This window comes from Austrofundulus limnaeus, unplaced genomic scaffold (genome assembly GCF_001266775.1).
Source record: "Austrofundulus limnaeus strain Quisiro unplaced genomic scaffold, Austrofundulus_limnaeus-1.0 Scaffold106, whole genome shotgun sequence".
In the NCBI taxonomy this organism is placed as follows: Eukaryota; Metazoa; Chordata; class Actinopteri; order Cyprinodontiformes; family Rivulidae; genus Austrofundulus; species Austrofundulus limnaeus.
Window position 1 is genome coordinate 1,442,630 of NW_013952508.1, and position 17,970 is coordinate 1,460,599.

Consider the following 17,970-nt stretch of genomic DNA (forward strand, 5'->3'; position numbering starts at 1 on the left):
GAGTTAAACAAGCTGAGAAAAGCTGCGTCACACAGCGGTATCTGTTGTTGTGTAAAGCTGTGCTGGGAAAGCCCTCCCGCTCCAGCATACGTCACTGTATGGGAGTCCTTCCCCGGGGAGTGCAATGAGGAAAAAAAAAGTCTGTGGCTCTTCACTCGACGTTTATCCACAAACTGGTCCTGGATTAAGCTCCAAMGTTTTTATCAGTCAGATTCCACCGTGAAAAATGTCTGTTTTATCCCCTTTTATGAGTTTTTGGCCATTGACTATCTTTAAATCGCTGCTTCTTGGTCAACAGTCGGCTCTGGAAGCTTTTTCTTTTTTTTTCCTTTCTTTTTTTGAAGCGAGTGGTTGAAGCAAATGGAGCATAAGAGCCCCTGGTGGCTGAAGAAAAAAAATCCACGTATAAGCCGCACCGGACTATAAGCCGCATGGTTCAAAGTTCAGGGAAAAAGTCGCGGCTTATAGTCCGAAAAATACAGTAGTTGTGTTTCCATCCCATGTTTTAATGCGCATTTTGCAGTATGGCATCAGAAAAGGTGAATGGAAACGTCACGATTCGAAAAAACTTCCTCTAATTCACAGAAAAGTTGATACGCTCACTTGAGGTGGTTTTTGAGTTTTCAGAATAAGAGTTAATGCACAAAAGGCGAGATGGAAACACATTTGTAGAATAAGTTCTAACGTAGCGAACATTTACCTCACATGGTTGACCTGCTGTTCCCGCTGTCTGAACAGTACCAGTACCAGCTTTGGCTCGGCTGCACCCACGACTACAGCTGGACCCTCCTCCTGCCATCTGCATCTTCTCAGTTACTTATCTAAACTCAGCGTTATGGTTAAACTTTATTATGAAACAGAAACATCTATAATCAATCACTGTGGTTTCACAGTTAAATTTCTAGGTTTCTTCCAAACCTGACTCCTTGCTGGCCGTTTTGTCATTATTAGATCTATATATGAAACTACTGTACATGTGTACAGAATACTCTTATCTTTTAGGGCACCAATTTATTTTTTTTATTTTTTTATTCTGTTCTTGGTCTTGATTTGGCCTCGGGTAAGGTGGTCTCGACTCCAACGCTATTATCAGGTTTTATTCACCTCTGTCTTTGTTCATTATAAGTCTGGGTAGATTCTGAAACACTACCAGTGTCTGTTTCTAACAGTTTGCTTTGTTTGCTGAGCAGCAACTGTTTCTGTGTCTTCTCTTGCTGGGAGTTGATCCAGCAGCATCTGGTTCACAGAAGCTGAGACCAGTGTCTGTCGAAATTTTTCAATTTCTCCATGTTTTTTTTATCTGAATTTTTTATGGTTCTGTCACAATTTCTGCATCCTTCAGTGGTTCTTAATGGGATTAATGTAACTCAGACTTGGCAAGGTTTTTGTAAAAAGAAAAGCAACGTTAAAAACATCAAAAACGTTTTTGTTTTGATCAGTTAGAGATGCTCCGGCTCAGCTCATTAACATAAGATCTCAGCTCTTTCTTTCCCTAAAACAACTCAATTTGTGTTGAATTAGTGTTTGTTTGTCATCAGCTGTTCACACTTTGACATCATGAGACCAAGACACCAGTTACAGCTTTGTTCATGATTTAATGGTTTATATTAAACAGATAATTTGATAAAAATGCTGTTTTTTTTAGAGGTTTATTGTGTTTTCAGAGTGAAGCACAGTTACTGCTAACAAGGTTTCTGTTATTATCCAGGATCGGTGTCTTGCTGTGACTTGGTTTCATTTGTTTTGTGTTGTCTTCACAGCTAAAACCAGGAAGGATGAGGCCCTTTATCACCCCAGACTCACGTATGTGGAGCCTGACGAAGAGGAGGAGAGCGAAGCTGAGTCCTGCAACATGCGCTCTCGTTCAGATGCCTCCAGCGGGGGCTCGTCCGGGGAGGAGTCCAGTCCTCGCAGACGACCCGGACCCAAACGCTTCAACTCCGTCTCGCCGACCTCTCCCCGGAAACCCGAGCGCCGCAGCGAGCGAATGTTCGACGACTCCGACGACGACTCCTCCACGGAGAAAGAGGGCACCAACCTGAACTGGACCCCGGCCGAGGTCGTGGCGCCCACCATCCCTATCCCCGACGGCCTGGCCAGGCGGCGGGGAGGCGTGCCGGGCAGCAAGGACCCCGTGTCGGCGGCGGGCAGCGGGCTGATCAACCTGTGTGCCAGCGTGCCTCCTGTTCCTGGCAGCGCAGGCCTCGGACCTGCAGAGGTTCGCTCTGCTGCTGCAGCCATCAGTCACTCTGCACAGCAAGGTCGGTAGCTCCTATTTGTTTGGTTCAGCTGCAAATAGGCCTGGGCGAAAAACCGAAAAATAACTGATACCGACATTTGTGACAATAACCGACGTCATTTTGCTCATGTCGGTATTTTCGGTAAATGAGGAAAACAGGAACCTGCTTGTTTTCTGTTGCGGCCTTGTTAAAGCCGCCCAGTCTGATACAGGTTTAAACAGGTGCTGCTTTCAACAAATCAAACAAATCCCACAGCTTTATCCACTCAGAGCGGGGGGCTTTCTGATGTTGGTGCAGCAGTCTGCAGGATAAACACTGGTCAGCCTGCAGCTCCTGTCCTGAGTGAGCAAACCCCGTCCTCCACACTTCTCTCCCGAGCTACCTGAGACATGGTATCTAAAATCTAACACACTGTAAGTTTATGTGTTTAGAGCGTCGTTATCGAACAGATTATGTTCAACTTTGCTCACGTGACCAAACTCCTCTCTTCGACAGCGCTGTTACGGGAGCACGACAAACACAGGCTGAGTTGTTCTGAGAGAGACACTGTTTCAACTCTTCTGAACTTTTGTTTGTCCCATATTATAGAAAAGACGAGTCTCCGCTTTGCGTTACCCACCCCCCAAAAGAAAAAAAAGAAACAGAAAGAAGAAAAAACAACCTGCTATGTAGTTTATCATATCTATACATTTAATTCTTCACAATAAATCTTGCTTATATTTAGAACCATACTGTGACTGAACTGCTCTGTGATTCATCAAATGATCAAATATGAAGAATTAATAGTATTAAATGATTACATGAGCTCTAAAAAATAAAATGTTTTTGGAATAAATAGTTATTTTAATAGAGAAATCAGTCAATCTAACAAAAAAATGTATTTAAGTTATTTTGTGCAGTGCAAAAGACACATTTTGGTATATATTTTTAAATATAAAATTATAGTACATACATAATGTGTTTGCACTGAAAAGGTATGGAGATGGTTAAATAATTGTATGACAAGTTTTGCCAAAAAAGTATTTTTTATTAAATATATTAAAAACACTAAAATGACAAATATAAACTACAGAAAAGCTGTTCAAAATCTAAACTGTGAACTTTGACTACGAACATGGACACAGTGTATAGTGTTATGACTAGACTATACTGTGTTTTTGTGTGTGGTGGGGGGTGGTAAGAGTTATCGTGCATTTATCGTTAGAGGTGAACTGCTCAATATATTGTGATAATGATTTCAGGCCAAATCACCCAGCACTAGCTGCAAACCAAAGCCCCACTCCCGAAGAAACCTGTCAACATGACCTGCTCTGGTCTTCTGCAGGTGCACTCTGCAGAGTCAGTCTGACTAAACAAGTTCTTTACTTCAGTCTAGAGTCAGTGAAATTGCGTAGAGTTTACAGTGACTGACTGTAGGGCTGCAACGATTAATCGATTAATCGACAACTAATCGATTATTAAAATAATCGATGACTAATTTAATAATCGATTGTTTTCTTTTTCTTTTTTTTGTTCTTTACTTTGTTTTTCTCTCCAAACTGCTTTGACACCTTCCACTGCCACATCTGCCTTTCTGTCCTTGACACACATGCACAGTAGTGGTAACTGGGGTAGGCCGTGGACGTCACAAGACATTATACAGACAGGCTCTGGTATCATGGCTACCTGACAACAGAGCTCAAAGTGTGGGATCATTTTAAGAAAATGAAAGAGAAACCTGTGTAATATCTGCAGAGCAGAACTTGACTTCCACAGCAATTATTTTTAGTTAGCATATAGCTAAAATCTAACCATGGTTATACAGTATAATAGCAGCTGCATTCTGACGTGATAAGCTCTATGTTTTATATTCAATTAACGTATGATCAGATTAGTTGACTAATCAAAAAATAATCGGTGATTAATCTATTATAAAAAATTGTTTGTGGCAGCCCTAGGGTCAAACAATGTTTTAGTCAAACAGAACCAACAAGAATGAAACAAAAAGTAAAGAATTAGACAAAAAAATTAATAAATTCTAATTATAATAAATTAATAATAGTTTTTCATCTAAAAATCATATTTTATTATTATGATCTATTTTCCTCATTCAGCAACCTGTTAAATTTCTGTTATGTTTCATGTAGGAGAAATACACATTTTTTCAGTCAGTATTTAATACAGCTGGCAAAATAAATTGTTAAAATATGTATTATGTGTTTCTGTTTTTTTAATTCAGGAGATTATAAAAAATCCTTCATTTTATTGGAAGACCCTCTTGATTCAAGAGAAAACTCCAGGTTTTAAAAAAATATCTGCTTATTAATTAATTGTTAATCAATCTATAAGATAAATCAACTTCAGATTAATTCATTATCAATAACTTGCATCCTTAAGGAGTTAACGTAATTTATATCTACTCATATTCATGTAATTAAGCGTTTTAATGATTTGGCCGATTAATCGAAAAAATAATCAACAGATTAATTGATTATTAAAATAATCGTTAGTTGCAGCCCTAACCGACTGTATGCTTCTGTTTTAGGTGGACCAGGTCCAGAGGGTATGCCTGGATGGAACCAAGCCATTAGAACCCTACGCAACATAACCAACAGCGCTGACATGCAGCCGGCCAGTCGACCTGTAAGAATCACACACATTTACCTCTGCCATGTTGTGTTCCACAGGTCATCAGTGGTTTCTTCACATACAACAAGCTTTAACCGTTCAGATCTGCGCTTTGTCTACACTTAAACCAGTTTGTTTTACAGATCATCCCAAACCTGCCTGGCAGTCAAACCAAGCCTTTGGATCAGACGAATCTGAGCCACATTCAGACCCCAAACAATACCAACCTTCCTACGTTCAACCAGGCCAAGGTGGCCGAGCTGCAGCAGCAGACTCTGCAGCAGTCTCACCAGTCTGCTCAGCAACATCAGCAGCTACCACAGCAGCCACAGCATCCCATGATGCACCTGCAGCAGCAGCAGCAGCAGCAGCTGATGAAGCTGCAGCAGTCCCAGGTCGTTCAACAGCAGGGTTTCCCCCAGCTGCAGCAGCAGCAGCAGCAGCAGTTTCTGCAGCAGCAGCAGATGTTTTCCCAGCAGCAGCTGCGGCCCCAGCAGCTCCTCCGGCCCGGTCTGCAGCAGCTGCAGCAACAGCTGCAGCAGTATCAGCAGCAGCAGCAGCAGCGCATGCACATGTTACAGCAGCAGCAGAACCAGCAGCAGCTACACCAGCAGCACCTGCAGCAGCAGCAGCAGCAGCAGCAGCAGCACCTCCTGCAGATGCAGAAGCAGCAGCTCCAGAATCAGCAACATCAGAACCAGCAGATCTTCCAGCAGCCTCCTCACATCTCGCAGCTGTTTGGACATGAGCCAGGACAAGACGGTGAGTAGCTCCTGTAAAGAATGAGCTCTTCAGGCTGTGTGGATCTTTACTCACCTGATGAATCAGGTTAAACCAGGAGTGAGGAACCTTGTTCTCTTTCAGGAATATTTTACTTTTTAAAAGTCCTCTGACACACTTCAGTTTCCACACTCACTTTATCAACTCACTTAGTTATAAATTAATAAAACCAACAATGGTCAGTTTTTTTTTTTTTTGCATATTTATGTAACATTTGGGGCAGCAGGTGTCTCAGTTGGTAGAGCTGTTGCCTCTCAGTAAGAAAGTTGCTGAATTGAATCAGGGTTAACAGTTGACTTGGTTGAAATGAGTTCTTGCTGGATGAAATAGTCTTAACTTATTTAAGAATTTGAATTCTATTAACTTTTTACTTTTCATGAACTTCACTAAGAATTCCTCAAATCTTTTATCAACTGTTTTATAAACATCAAACCTGTGAACTAGAATATAAATGTTATAAATGTACTTTGCACAGGTGTACTCTGTGGATTGTTTTACTGCACTGACAGATTATTTCACTTAGTTTCACAAGATTCAGACTCAAATGAAGTGAAATAATCTGACAGTGGAATGACACAGTTACACTTGGTAAGACTTCTTGTAATAAGGAAAATTTCCACACTAACAAGATAATTAATCTAACAAAGTCTGCTCTTTTTTAGTCTGTCAGTCTCAAAACAAGATCAAAAATACTTTTTGGCTGATATGATTGTAAGACTTGGTTAGATGGATATTTCTTACAGTGTACACATTTTATTTTGAAAAACCTGCTGAAAACACATGGACACATGCAGTGTGTGAAGCTGCAGGAACTTTGTGTTACTGAGCTGATCTTACAGGTTTTAGCTCCAGCAGGATTTGTTAGCTGCCTCAGCGTTGGTATTAGATGTATTTTATTGTTTTATTTACCCAGAAGTGTCAGTGAAGACTCAACGTGTCAGAGACGGAACCCTGAGAGGTGTTTAATCATGTTGTCCTACACCTCTGTTGCATGTTATAATATTCTTCTTTATTAAAGTTAAGCCACACTTTAGATTGTCGCTGCACACTACCTGCTACTTCTTCCAGTTGGTCGACTGGGTATTGAAAGTAGAAATCAAACTTTTAAAATTCCAACAGTTCTGTGAGAATCAACCTGTTCGTCCCGGTTTCAATCGAGAGTCGTTGCTGCTCTCCATACATGTGTGGGTTTTCTCCTGGTGCTCCTCCCACAGACCAGAAACCTGACTGTTAGGCTAATTGGTGACAGATTGTCATTGAGGGTTTGATTCGTTCCTATAGGCCGAAGGTCCCCCCCCTCTCCTGGTCCAACCCTGACCCTGTCAGATCAATCATGTTCTTTCTGTTCTGTCCTCAGTTCCTCAGGACAGCTTCCTGCTCGGCTGTGTGTTTGCTGTGGCCGATTACCCGGAACAAATGGCCGACAAACAACTGCTGGCCACGTGGAAGAGGGTAAGACACACGGCCGACACAACAGGATGACAGAACAACAAGGCTTGATGGTGTCTGCTTCTCTAAACCGAGTTGTTGTCAGTTTTGTAGTTTGCCAAGCTCACTGTGGCGGCCATCTTAAATCAGGTCTCGAGCTGTTCAGTGGCTCCAGATATTTTACTTACAGACGGCGAGTGTTGACTTCAACAGTTAATATGAATGTTTTCTATGTTGTAACTTAACATGTTCGTAGTTTAATCAGTAAAAAAAACATTCAGTTTAATAAATAAATCAGTCTACATTTACTCAGTTACACACTGAAAAACAGAATTATACTTTAGACACTAAATAATATCAGAAACTAAATTTGGGGAGTTTCAGAAATGTTGAGAAAGAATCCAGCTGATGCACATAGGAGTGCATTGGCACTTAGATTATGTGTTTGGGATTAATCTCAGCTTCTACCACACCAAATTTGAGCTTGATGCAGGGTTCCCACAGGTCCTTGAAATTCTTGAAAGTCCTTAAATGTTTTTTGGGAGTTGGAAAAAAATGGTTTAAAGTTTTCCGTCACCTCCATAGATTTCTGCCATCAACACTGAATCCAGGGCCGGTCTGCGACTCGCCTTAGACAACTCTAACCCCGTGACCCTACAACGTCTGTGCCATCCAGTATTTAATTGACATTCCTCTATTAAAATCGTTCATTGATAACATATTCAGCGGTAGCTGTAGGTAGGTAAATGCTGTTGCACGTGATCCTTGAATTTGAGGATACTGGTTAGGGCTGGGTAAAAAAAAAATCGATTTTATTTATCTTGGATCGATTTCATTTAAATTTGGGAAAATCGATTCACAGGACATGAGATCGATTCTTCCCCATGGTGTCTTGTGCGCGCGTCTGAGATGTGTTTCTATATTTTGTCACTCCTGGCTTGCTGTATATTTACATCCGGTTGACATTCAGTGCTAACATTAGCCTTCGATAATGAGTTGTCTGGATCAAATCAAAATAAACTAAGGAATCAAAAGTTACCAGTCGGCTCTCCACAGGACTTAGATAACAGAGACCATGGAGAGTTTTTTTTTTTTGTTTTGTTTTTTTTTTGCAAAGATTTGCGTTCCTACGTGGTAGAGGAAACGGAGCAGGGTTTGACGAGCGGCTCGGCACCTGAACCAAACTACGTTATGTAAACATCTGACTGAACTGTTCTCCACCGGCATGTTTACACATGTTTAAGACGACATTCTAACAAAATCGTTTAGTTTTGTTACCAATATTATTATTTTTAAACTTTAAGAAACGTCTTAATGAAATCCACAGTGATGAAATTTTGTAGTTGTTTTAATAAGTTATATGTATTAAGTTTTAATAAATTTTATTGAACATAACAACAGAAGGTAACAGAAACATTACAAATATTCAGTTTTAAGATAAGTTAAGATAAACCTTTATGCTCATTGTACAGAGCACAATGAAATTACAGTTCAGAACACTCATTCACAATTTTTCTCTCTCAAAAGGAGTGGGCAGAAGTATATTTATATTAGCCCACCTCTTCTTCTGCAACCTTATTCCCATCACTTCTTATTTTTCAAAATAATTATTAATTAATTAAAAATGAATGCACCCAACAACACTGTCACCTGCAATTCCTTTTTACTTTAAAACTTTTTATACTTGACAGTTTTCTTTCAAGATTAAACGGTTTAATTTAAAAGTTTGTCCTTAAAACCTGTTGTTTATGTTGAAGAGAAGAAAAATGGTGATATTATATTTTGCAACACAGTTGCAAAATATAATATCAGTATCAATAAACATTTTCATCGAATCGTGATTAATCGATTCTGAACTTAATAAATCGAAATCAAATCGATTTAGAGAATTGGCCATGATACCCAGCCCTAACACTGGTCCTGGAAGGTTCTTGAAAGGTCGTTGAATTCGATGTGGGCCATGGTGTGGGAACCCTGTTGATGTCTGTCTGAGTTGCATCCATTTCTGCCCCTGCTGCGACAGCCGCCATCAGTCAGACACCAGAGAACTGATCAGATTTAGATGTTTTCATCAGGCACCACTGATAAAGAAACGAAAACAAGCTGCTTGTAACACAGTGCGCCCCCCCTCCCCCTCCCCCTCCCCACACTGTTCCCTCAGGTCATCCAGGCCTGTGGGGGTGTTGTTGACCCCACGCTGACCAGCCGCTGCACTCACTTGCTGTGCGAGAGTCAAGTGAGCAACATGTATGTTCAGGTAGGTGCACCTCTGTATGAACCTGTTCTCTGCTCTCACAGGTTAAACTGACTGTTAGAAATATTACCGCTGAAACAAAGACCTGAAACCAAACCGTTTATTTTAATTACTGGATCCTCTTGTTGTGAAAAGTGATTTTAGTTTAAATCAGTTGTCTAATATATGCTGTATGTCTGTAGTATGTAAAATGTTGTGAAAGTTAATGATTTGCTTATTATAAAAGTAAATAATATGGACAGATTTTCTGGTCTTAAAGGAAGTATTACTCATTGCATTAAAGTCAAGTTAGGTTCGAGGCCGGTCTGTACTCACACCAGAAGTAAACCGAGACGACCTCAAAAATAGGTCTTGGTTTGGTTGTTTGCTCCACACCAATATGAGTGTATTCTAGGCACTGATAAATCATCCAGCTGATAAATCAGAGATCAGCCGATACTTTGGATCAGTGGAAAAGATCAGCTCTACGTCACCAGAAGATTCTCTACCTCCGCAAAGCTCTGAAAATCAGCCAGAGTCCCCTTTTGCTCTGCTGTGATACTACCTAATGTCCAGTTACAACAAGTTTTTATTGTTTCAAGAATATTGTTCAGAGTATTTCAGTAAAATAACACTGAAACATTGGAGGTGGATCGTGACCTTATAACACCCGACAGTCTGTTATTTAAAATATCGGAATCGGCGGGTCAGAGTTTTTAAAGATCAGTGATCGGCCAGAAAACTGCAATTGGCGCACCCCTATTATATTCATATCTGCCTCAAAGGTCCGGGAAAACGGGCGAAATAAACTCTGGTCCATTTAAGAAGGACTGTAATAGTGCTGTAGTAGTGGACACTGTGAAGCTGACAGCGTCACAAGAGACATTTGTCGAGGCTTTTTTTGTCTAATTAGCTGACATCGAGGCAGAGAAGGTCTGAGTCTTTCAGTTATTTGAGGGGAATCAGAGAAAGTGAAGTCAAAGAGTCTGTAACATCACATTTTTGTGATCAATACAAATGCATTTTTGGAAAAAACAACATTTACATGAACAGTTGAGGTATTTGTGCAGTAACAGGAAGTGATGATCAAGGGTTGCTGTTCTCTTCAGCTGTTTGTGACGACGGCTGTAAGGCTTCATTTATTGTGTCTTTTCTCCAGACTGTTTAAGTTGTATTAATGAAAAACAAACATTCTGCCCTCTCTCTGCTCAGGATGAGTCGTTTCTGAATTGCACAGTCCAGCTGTTTTTCTAGAAGATGTTTCACAAAATCTGCCATAAGCACAGTGATGGAGGTCTGAACAAAGGCTGGTCTGCTGTTCCTGCAGCTAGTGGCTGTTTATCATCAATCACTGGTCGATCTGTTACTGACGAGCCCAATGGATTGATTGACAGCTGGTGTTGTGTCATTTAGTATCACAAGTGGACGTCTTGGAAGGAACCCCAGTTTATAAATAACAGGAATTAACAAAAACTGCATTTTGACAAGAACCAAAGTTTACGGATCCAATGAGACAAAACTGGAGCTTTTACTCACATCAGTTTGTTTTTATTAAGTGTCATGTTTATTTTTGTTTGTTTGTTTGTTTGTCTCCAGGCTCTTCGAGAGGGGAAGCGCTGTGTGACGGCCCACTGGCTCAGCACCGTGCTGAAGAAGAAGAAGATGGTTCCTCCTCATCGAACGTTACATCTGCCCTTCGCCTTCCCTCCAGGGGCCAAACCATGCTCTCAGCATGTAGGTCAAGCTCTCCACACAAAACTGAAGCTTTTTACCTTGTAACTGCTGTTTGTCCCACATGGAGACTGTAGTTCCTGCTGCTCTCAGTGTCTGCTGTCCTCTGCATGTTCCAGCACTGCTGTGCAGTTTTGTGTTCACATGCACCGTGCCACAGTGACTCAGACCATACACATTTTAGGGGTGCACGATAACTATTGGCCCAATATCAGGAGATTATGACGTCATACTTATCTGCCCGATATCATAACGAACAGAACTGATAATCTATGTTTGTGTTTGCCAGCGTGGCAGTGAGTGTGCTTATTTATTTTTATCTTTTTTTGGTCAAGCTGCCCCACTTCCGGCCTGACCCACGCAATGTTCAAGTAGCGTCTGAAAAACTCCCACTAGAAAAATAATTAGAATTCTCCGTGCTGGAAAACAACCAGTTATTTTAATAATTACCACGGTTTACCATCATTAACCACGGTTTACCATCGTTAGCCAGGTTTACCTTGGTTAATCATGGTTTACCTTCGTTAGCCATGGTTTACCATTGTTAACCACGGTTTACCTTTGTTAGTCACGGTTTACCATCGTTAGCCACAGTTTACCACCGTTTACCACCGTTAACCACGGTTTACTACCGTTAACCACGGTTTACCACCGTTAGCCACGATTTACCACCGTTAGCCACGGTTTACCACCGTTAGCCACGGTCAGAGGTGTCAAAAGTATTCACATTCATTATTTAAGTAGAAGTATAGATAATAGGGTTTAAAAATACTTTTTTGGAAGTAGAAGTATCAACTTGAGCTTTTTACTCAAGTAAAAGTATATACTGTAAGTACTGGTTTTAACACTACTTAAAGTATAAAAGTAAAAGTAATGAACACTATAAAAAAGGCCATTAAAGATAAAATCTTAGGCTGTGCCTCAGGGTTTATCACCGTTAGCCACGGTTTATCACCGTTAGCCACGGTTTATCACCGTTAGCCACGGTTTACCATCGTTAACCTCGGTTTACCATCGTTAGCTACGGTTTACCATCGTTAACCTCGGTTTACCATCGTTAACCTCGGTTTACCATCGTTAGCTACGGTTTACCATCGTTAACCTCGGTTTACCATCGTTAACCTCGGTTTACCATCGTTAGCTACGGTTTACCATCGTTAACCTCGGTTTACCATCGTTAACCTCGGTTTACCATCGTTAGCTACGGTTTACCATCGCTAGCTACGGTTTACCATCGTTAACCTCGGTTTACCATTGTTAACCTCGGTTTACCATCGTTAACCACGGTTTACCACCAAAGTTTTGAACTTTAACACATTTTCCAACTTACAGGTTGAATAAAAAGTAGTTCTTGTGTTTTCTTGATGTGTATTTCACATTAGAGATCGACCGATACAGGTTTTTGAAGGCCGATACCGATACCGATTTTTTAAAACATCAGTCTAACCGATACGCCGATACGTGCAGCTGACATTTTTTGGCCGATTCTTAAAGCCGATACTGCCCTTTTCTTCCTCCATTAACATGATAAAAATAAGAATGATTACAAATGTTACACAAGTCTTAATTTAAAACAAAAACAAAATAAAACAACATTTATTAACTAAGCCTTGTCTGATGCAGGCTGTATTGAGTGCTACCACACAGGATTTCTTCTTTAAAAAAAAATAAATTAATTAATTCATTATTTATTTTATCTAGTGCTAAATATTCTGTTCTTATTTGTATATTAATAAGAATAATATATTTTTTACATAAAATTACTATTTTTAATATCCCAGCGTTTTTGATGCAAAAACAGCAACAAGCCTAAATAAAACTGTCAGAGCAACACAGAGAAAAAGAAGAGACACACATACATCTTGCTATCTTTGTGAGGACTTCACACACACAGCGCTCACAGCATCTCTGCCTCAGTCTGCTGCTCCTGTTTTTACCACCAGGCAAAAAATGCATTTAAAACAGCTGAAGTTAACATTAGATCACAGTTTGAAATGTACACCGAAGAAAACCAGCATCACCACTGCGGTCACAGTAAACATGATCTGAGCAGTGTCTGGTTCACATGATGGTGGACGGCTGCGCTCGCTAAACCGGAAAGCTTTTTTATTTTAATCCAGCAGGGAGAACAATAGAGGTGTTTTTCTATGCCTCATATGAGCAGCTCCAGCATTTTTAATAAGAAAAACAACGCGGACACGCTGATTACAGTGCGGTGCGAAAGTGAAAGTAAAACATGTCGCAGCGCTCCCGTCTAGAAAATAAATTTAACACACAGCTGTTCTCTCTTCCCTCACATTTCGACACAGAGGGCAGAAACAGTTAAATTAGACAGTTAAAACACATTTATAATTCATAACTCACCCTTGTTGTTGTTAGCACTCTGTCTCACAACATTAGCTGCTGCGCTCTCCCCGGGGGAAGGGGCGGACACATGCGCTCGCATGACCCAAAGAACAGATCGGCCGAACGGACAGTGTATCGGCCAATACCGATACAAGGAAAAAAAAAAAGCAAATATCGGCCAAAAATATCAGCCGGCCGATGTATCGGTCGACCCCTATTTCACATATCTTCTAATCTGTCTTTCACTCTTTCCCTTACATTTCACCTTTTTCTACTTAAAAATCTGATTATGAAGAAACTAAGAAACTAATATTCAGTTCTGCTGTCTATTGAAGGGGCTTAAAGAAAAAAAAGAGTGCTGGCCACGTTAACATGTTATTATCACGATAATGGCAATAATTTTTTAACATGCTTTAACACAATTATTTAATTATCTCCGTTCACTGATGAACACACACATGAGTTGGTCCAATCAGGAGTGAAACTGGTTTGTTTTGTAACAGCTGTCAGATCCTTTCCCAACAGAAAACCTGCCAAAAACGTTTCCTTATTTCTCCTCTACTTGTTCAGGATCTGTATGTTGTCTGGAACCCCTCTGTCTAACCTTGAAGCAGTCATATTTCCTGCTAATGTCTGCGTGTTTTTCCTGTCTCTCCTCTCAGATCATATCGGTGACAGGCTTTGTGGACGCTGACAGGGAAGACCTGAAGCTGATGGCGTACCTGGCTGGTGCCAGATACACGGGATACCTGTGCCGCAGTAACACGGTCCTCATCTGTAAAGAGTAAGACCCTGAAGACCAACGAGCTGGCGTTCAGGCAGCAGCAGCAGCTACATGTTGTTCTCTCCTCAGACCCAGAGGACTGAAGTACGAGAAGGCCAAGGAGTGGAAGATCCCGTGTGTCAACGCTCAGTGGCTGTGTGACATCCTGCTGGGGAACTTCGAAGCTCTGAGGCAGATTCAGCACAGCAGATACTCCATCTTCACTCACCCCGAGCCGCTGGCGCCCAACCCTCAGCTGGTCCACAATCTGCTGGGTATGTCCACTTACTCTGTGTCGGCTTTTAGGTACTGAAGACCGCTGACAGGTAAAGGTAGGATCACCTGATTCCTGGCTCAAACAGAACGCTGAGACAGATCATAACAAAGAGTCGGACTTGATCACCCAGCTTCACGATACAGAAAATTCATGATTGGGTTCAGTTCAGTAATTTTAGTCTCACTGTTCAATATTTTTTCATTAGAGAAATGCCCATGCCTGTTATGGAAATATTTATTTAACCCTTATTTATTATATATTATTATTACTTATTATTATATTTCTGTAGCCCTTCTTAACTTGCAATTTATTAAAATTAATTATGAACAAAAAAAATAATTATGAACATTTGTTTAATCTCAAAAGTGCAGGTTTTAAATTAAATGTTGCTGAAACAGCAAGTTTCTCTGGATCTGAGCTCGACAATGCAGCCTAGGTGGAGTAGTCGAACACAGATCCACTGATCCTTCAACACAGAGCATCTTCAGAAGACAAGTTGATAAAATAAATAAAAAAAATCTATATTGTTTGAAACTTAGTGCCATTAGTGCATATTGAACCTAAAGCACTGTCTTGAATGGTTTGATGCAGATACATGTATAGTTGCACCCCTAATTAATACACTGTGTATGAATTTGTAGGTATATAGAGATTGTTGTGTTTTTGCTGAGCTGTGTATAAAACATGGATGGGGTTAATATGAGCATCTTGGTGTTATTCTTTGTGTTTCTTATCTAGCTGCTTGGAGATCTCCAATCAAAGTAACTGCTGAAGCGCTGGCGGTGAGTTTTGTAGTGTGGATTCCTACTTATCTCACGTTTAAAAGCAGCTTCACTCAGCATCACACGTTACCTTCACCGTCTGCCTTTTATATTTATAAAGTGCCTTGCAGTCAGGGAGGGCATGGTAAGAAACAAAACCTAAACCGAAACTAAAGTAAAAAATATTTATTTTATATTAAGTTTTTATTATAAATATAATTATTACAGAAGTGTAATGTAGAGTTTCATTGAGTTTCAGGGCCGTCGTGCATAAAGGATTGCGCAGTTTTCACACTAAAAGTTGACTTACGGACAAATTTAGAAAAGTGCGCCACACCAAAAAATTCAGACGTATAAAACTGCACACGCAGCTGTACACCTTTCCTTTATACATCCTAACGAACGTGGAACTGAGACTCCTCCCCTGACACGCCTCCATTTAAAAATGTAAAATAGATGTAAAATGTGTCCAGCCTGTGAGATTCTCCTCAGATTGTCCTCTCTGTGGGATCAGAAATCATTTTTAGATGCAGGAAAAATTTAAATTAAATGGAGAATGAGAGAGAAAACTGTCTAAATAAGTAGTGGGCTGTAAAATGAGTTTGCCACACGCAAAGGTGTGTGTGTGTGTTGGTGTGTACGCGCGTGTGCTGCAGCGACGCATGAGGCTGACAGACATTTCCACCTTTACACGTCTTTAATAAATGACTGTAAACACAGAGGAACTGATGAGTTTGGTAGAACGTAGAAAAATATTTATTAAATAGTTGACGTGAAGAAATGACTCGCAGCGCTGCGAGTTTCTGCTGCGATGTGATTTATATTTTAGAGTCATGAAGTCTCTCAGCTGCATGGCTCGACTCTGAACTACAGTAAAATACCTGATTGTAAGTTTTTTGGTGTGAGACAAATAAACAAACAAAAAAAAACCACAGGGTCCTCAGTTCTGATATCAACCTGAAGAACAGCTGACATTGATCCATAAATTACGCACAACTTTACGCAGCAACAAATCTATTGTCTCCATCCTGTGGAGCTGAGGAATCATCACAGCTGAGCTGTTCTGAATGAATCTGCTGAGTTGACAAAGTTTTTTTCTCACTGAGAATTAAAATGTTTCTTAGACAGTTAACACATTTTATTCTCCTCAGCTGTGTGCGCTCCACAGGCCTGCGCTCTGCGTGTGTTTCCAACTACGTGACAACAATATAAAAACAGTTTACAGACTGGACTGAGGTTCTTTGATCATTTTTACTCTGATCTATTTTCTTGTCTGAGGTTAAATGATTTTCAGCCCCACGGTTCAGTTTCGTGATCGTTCGAGTTTAAACAATAAAAACTCAAACTAAAATAAAAATCTAACACCGTGTTCAGACGCTCCTTACATCCAGAAAACAGAGCAGAGTCACATTTCTGTGGATTCAGGTCAGATTCGTGACTTTGTGAGTTAAAACTGTCGACTGAAAAACTTTGCGTGGCTGCCGCACATTCTCACAGCAGGTGAAAAGTGTGCGTAAATATACTCAAACTTTCACACAACATTGGCTTTAATACATCCCAACGTGGGCGTAGAACCTGGCGCACGTAACTTTTTTTATGCGTACGCACAGTTTATACATGAGACCCCTGGACTTTGGGGTGGGGTTCAACAAGACAAATAATTACAGTTTGTTTGGTTTTTAACAACGGCAACATCCGAAATACAGTATTTGACTAAGTAGAAGAACAAATATAGAAAAAACAAGTTTTATAGGTTAGATGATTTTTCCTATAAAGCAAACAGTATTTCTGCTGCAGTGTTTAAAGAACTTCAAAGAGAACATTTCCAGAATCTCTTAGTATAAAAAACAGATTTATTTATATATTTGGGGGTTTTTAGGTATGTGTAGGGTTGGAGTTCAGTTAATCAACAGAAATGTTTTGGCTGTTATTAATTGGCACTTGGCGTTTAATGCTGCTAATAGAGCTCCTCTTCTCTTTCCTCTTCTAATCTAAATAATAGATCTCCCTGTTAAAGTCCTCTCTCTTTCTCAGCCTGGTTTTTCCTCCATCTCTGCCTTTGAGCTTCCCTGACCAAACGAGTGGTTCTGACTGCGGCTCTCCATCTGTCCGCAGCTCGGACTGCAGCTCCACATTTATCCCCTCATCGTTTTGACTCAAAGACACTAAAACTAAACACAAAACTGCACCCTAACTATAAAATCCAAACTCATAAAACTGTCAAATCTCCTCACTCAGTCCTGATCTTGCTGTGTCTTCATCGCCGCTAAACTTCATTCAACTCATGTCTTTTTATTTTCTTCCTCCTGTAGATTTTTTAACAGTTGTTGAATCATTTCAGGCGTCAGTCAGAAAGGAGATTGGGGGGGTTTATGTAAGGGTGGGGGTGAGACCAGAGGGTGGGTTGAGGTGTTTTTTTTTAATAGAATCTCATCATCTTTTGCAGCCTCCATCAGCAATGTATTTCAACTACGATGAATCTAAAAAAGAGAAAAAAGTGGTGTAAAATGTTTATCATAACTCTGGTTTAACTTGGCTTGTCAACTAGGGCTGTGTATTGGCAAGAATTTGGCGCTACAATACATATCATGACAGAGGGATCACGATACGATATACCCCAATATATTGCGATTTTAAACAAGGCGATATATTGCGATTTTTTTTGTCCAAAAATTCTATTAAATGAAAACCTCTTACTGGAAAAAAAATGAAAAACCAAAATTCATTGTTTCAGAAAATTCTAATATTACAAAGACATACTTTTGATACATTTAGCTGTGTTCTGCTTTGTATGTGTTTTATTT

At 40.2% G+C, this 17,970-nt stretch overlaps 1 protein-coding gene across 1 annotated transcript in view; it reads left to right on the plus strand.

The window, feature by feature from the left end:
• paxip1 (PAX interacting (with transcription-activation domain) protein 1) overlaps positions 1 to 17,970 on the plus strand; it is a 36,750-nt gene that overhangs the window by 3,637 nt on the left and 15,143 nt on the right. The window contains exons 7-15 of the mRNA XM_014013843.1: positions 1,761 to 2,261; positions 4,765 to 4,862; positions 4,979 to 5,609; positions 6,985 to 7,079; positions 9,217 to 9,312; positions 10,885 to 11,022; positions 14,028 to 14,149; positions 14,219 to 14,403; positions 15,144 to 15,187. Coding sequence (XP_013869297.1) covers positions 1,761 to 2,261; positions 4,765 to 4,862; positions 4,979 to 5,609; positions 6,985 to 7,079; positions 9,217 to 9,312; positions 10,885 to 11,022; positions 14,028 to 14,149; positions 14,219 to 14,403; positions 15,144 to 15,187 — 1,910 coding nt within the window. The remainder of the gene's footprint in view (positions 1 to 1,760; positions 2,262 to 4,764; positions 4,863 to 4,978; positions 5,610 to 6,984; positions 7,080 to 9,216; positions 9,313 to 10,884; positions 11,023 to 14,027; positions 14,150 to 14,218; positions 14,404 to 15,143; positions 15,188 to 17,970) is intronic.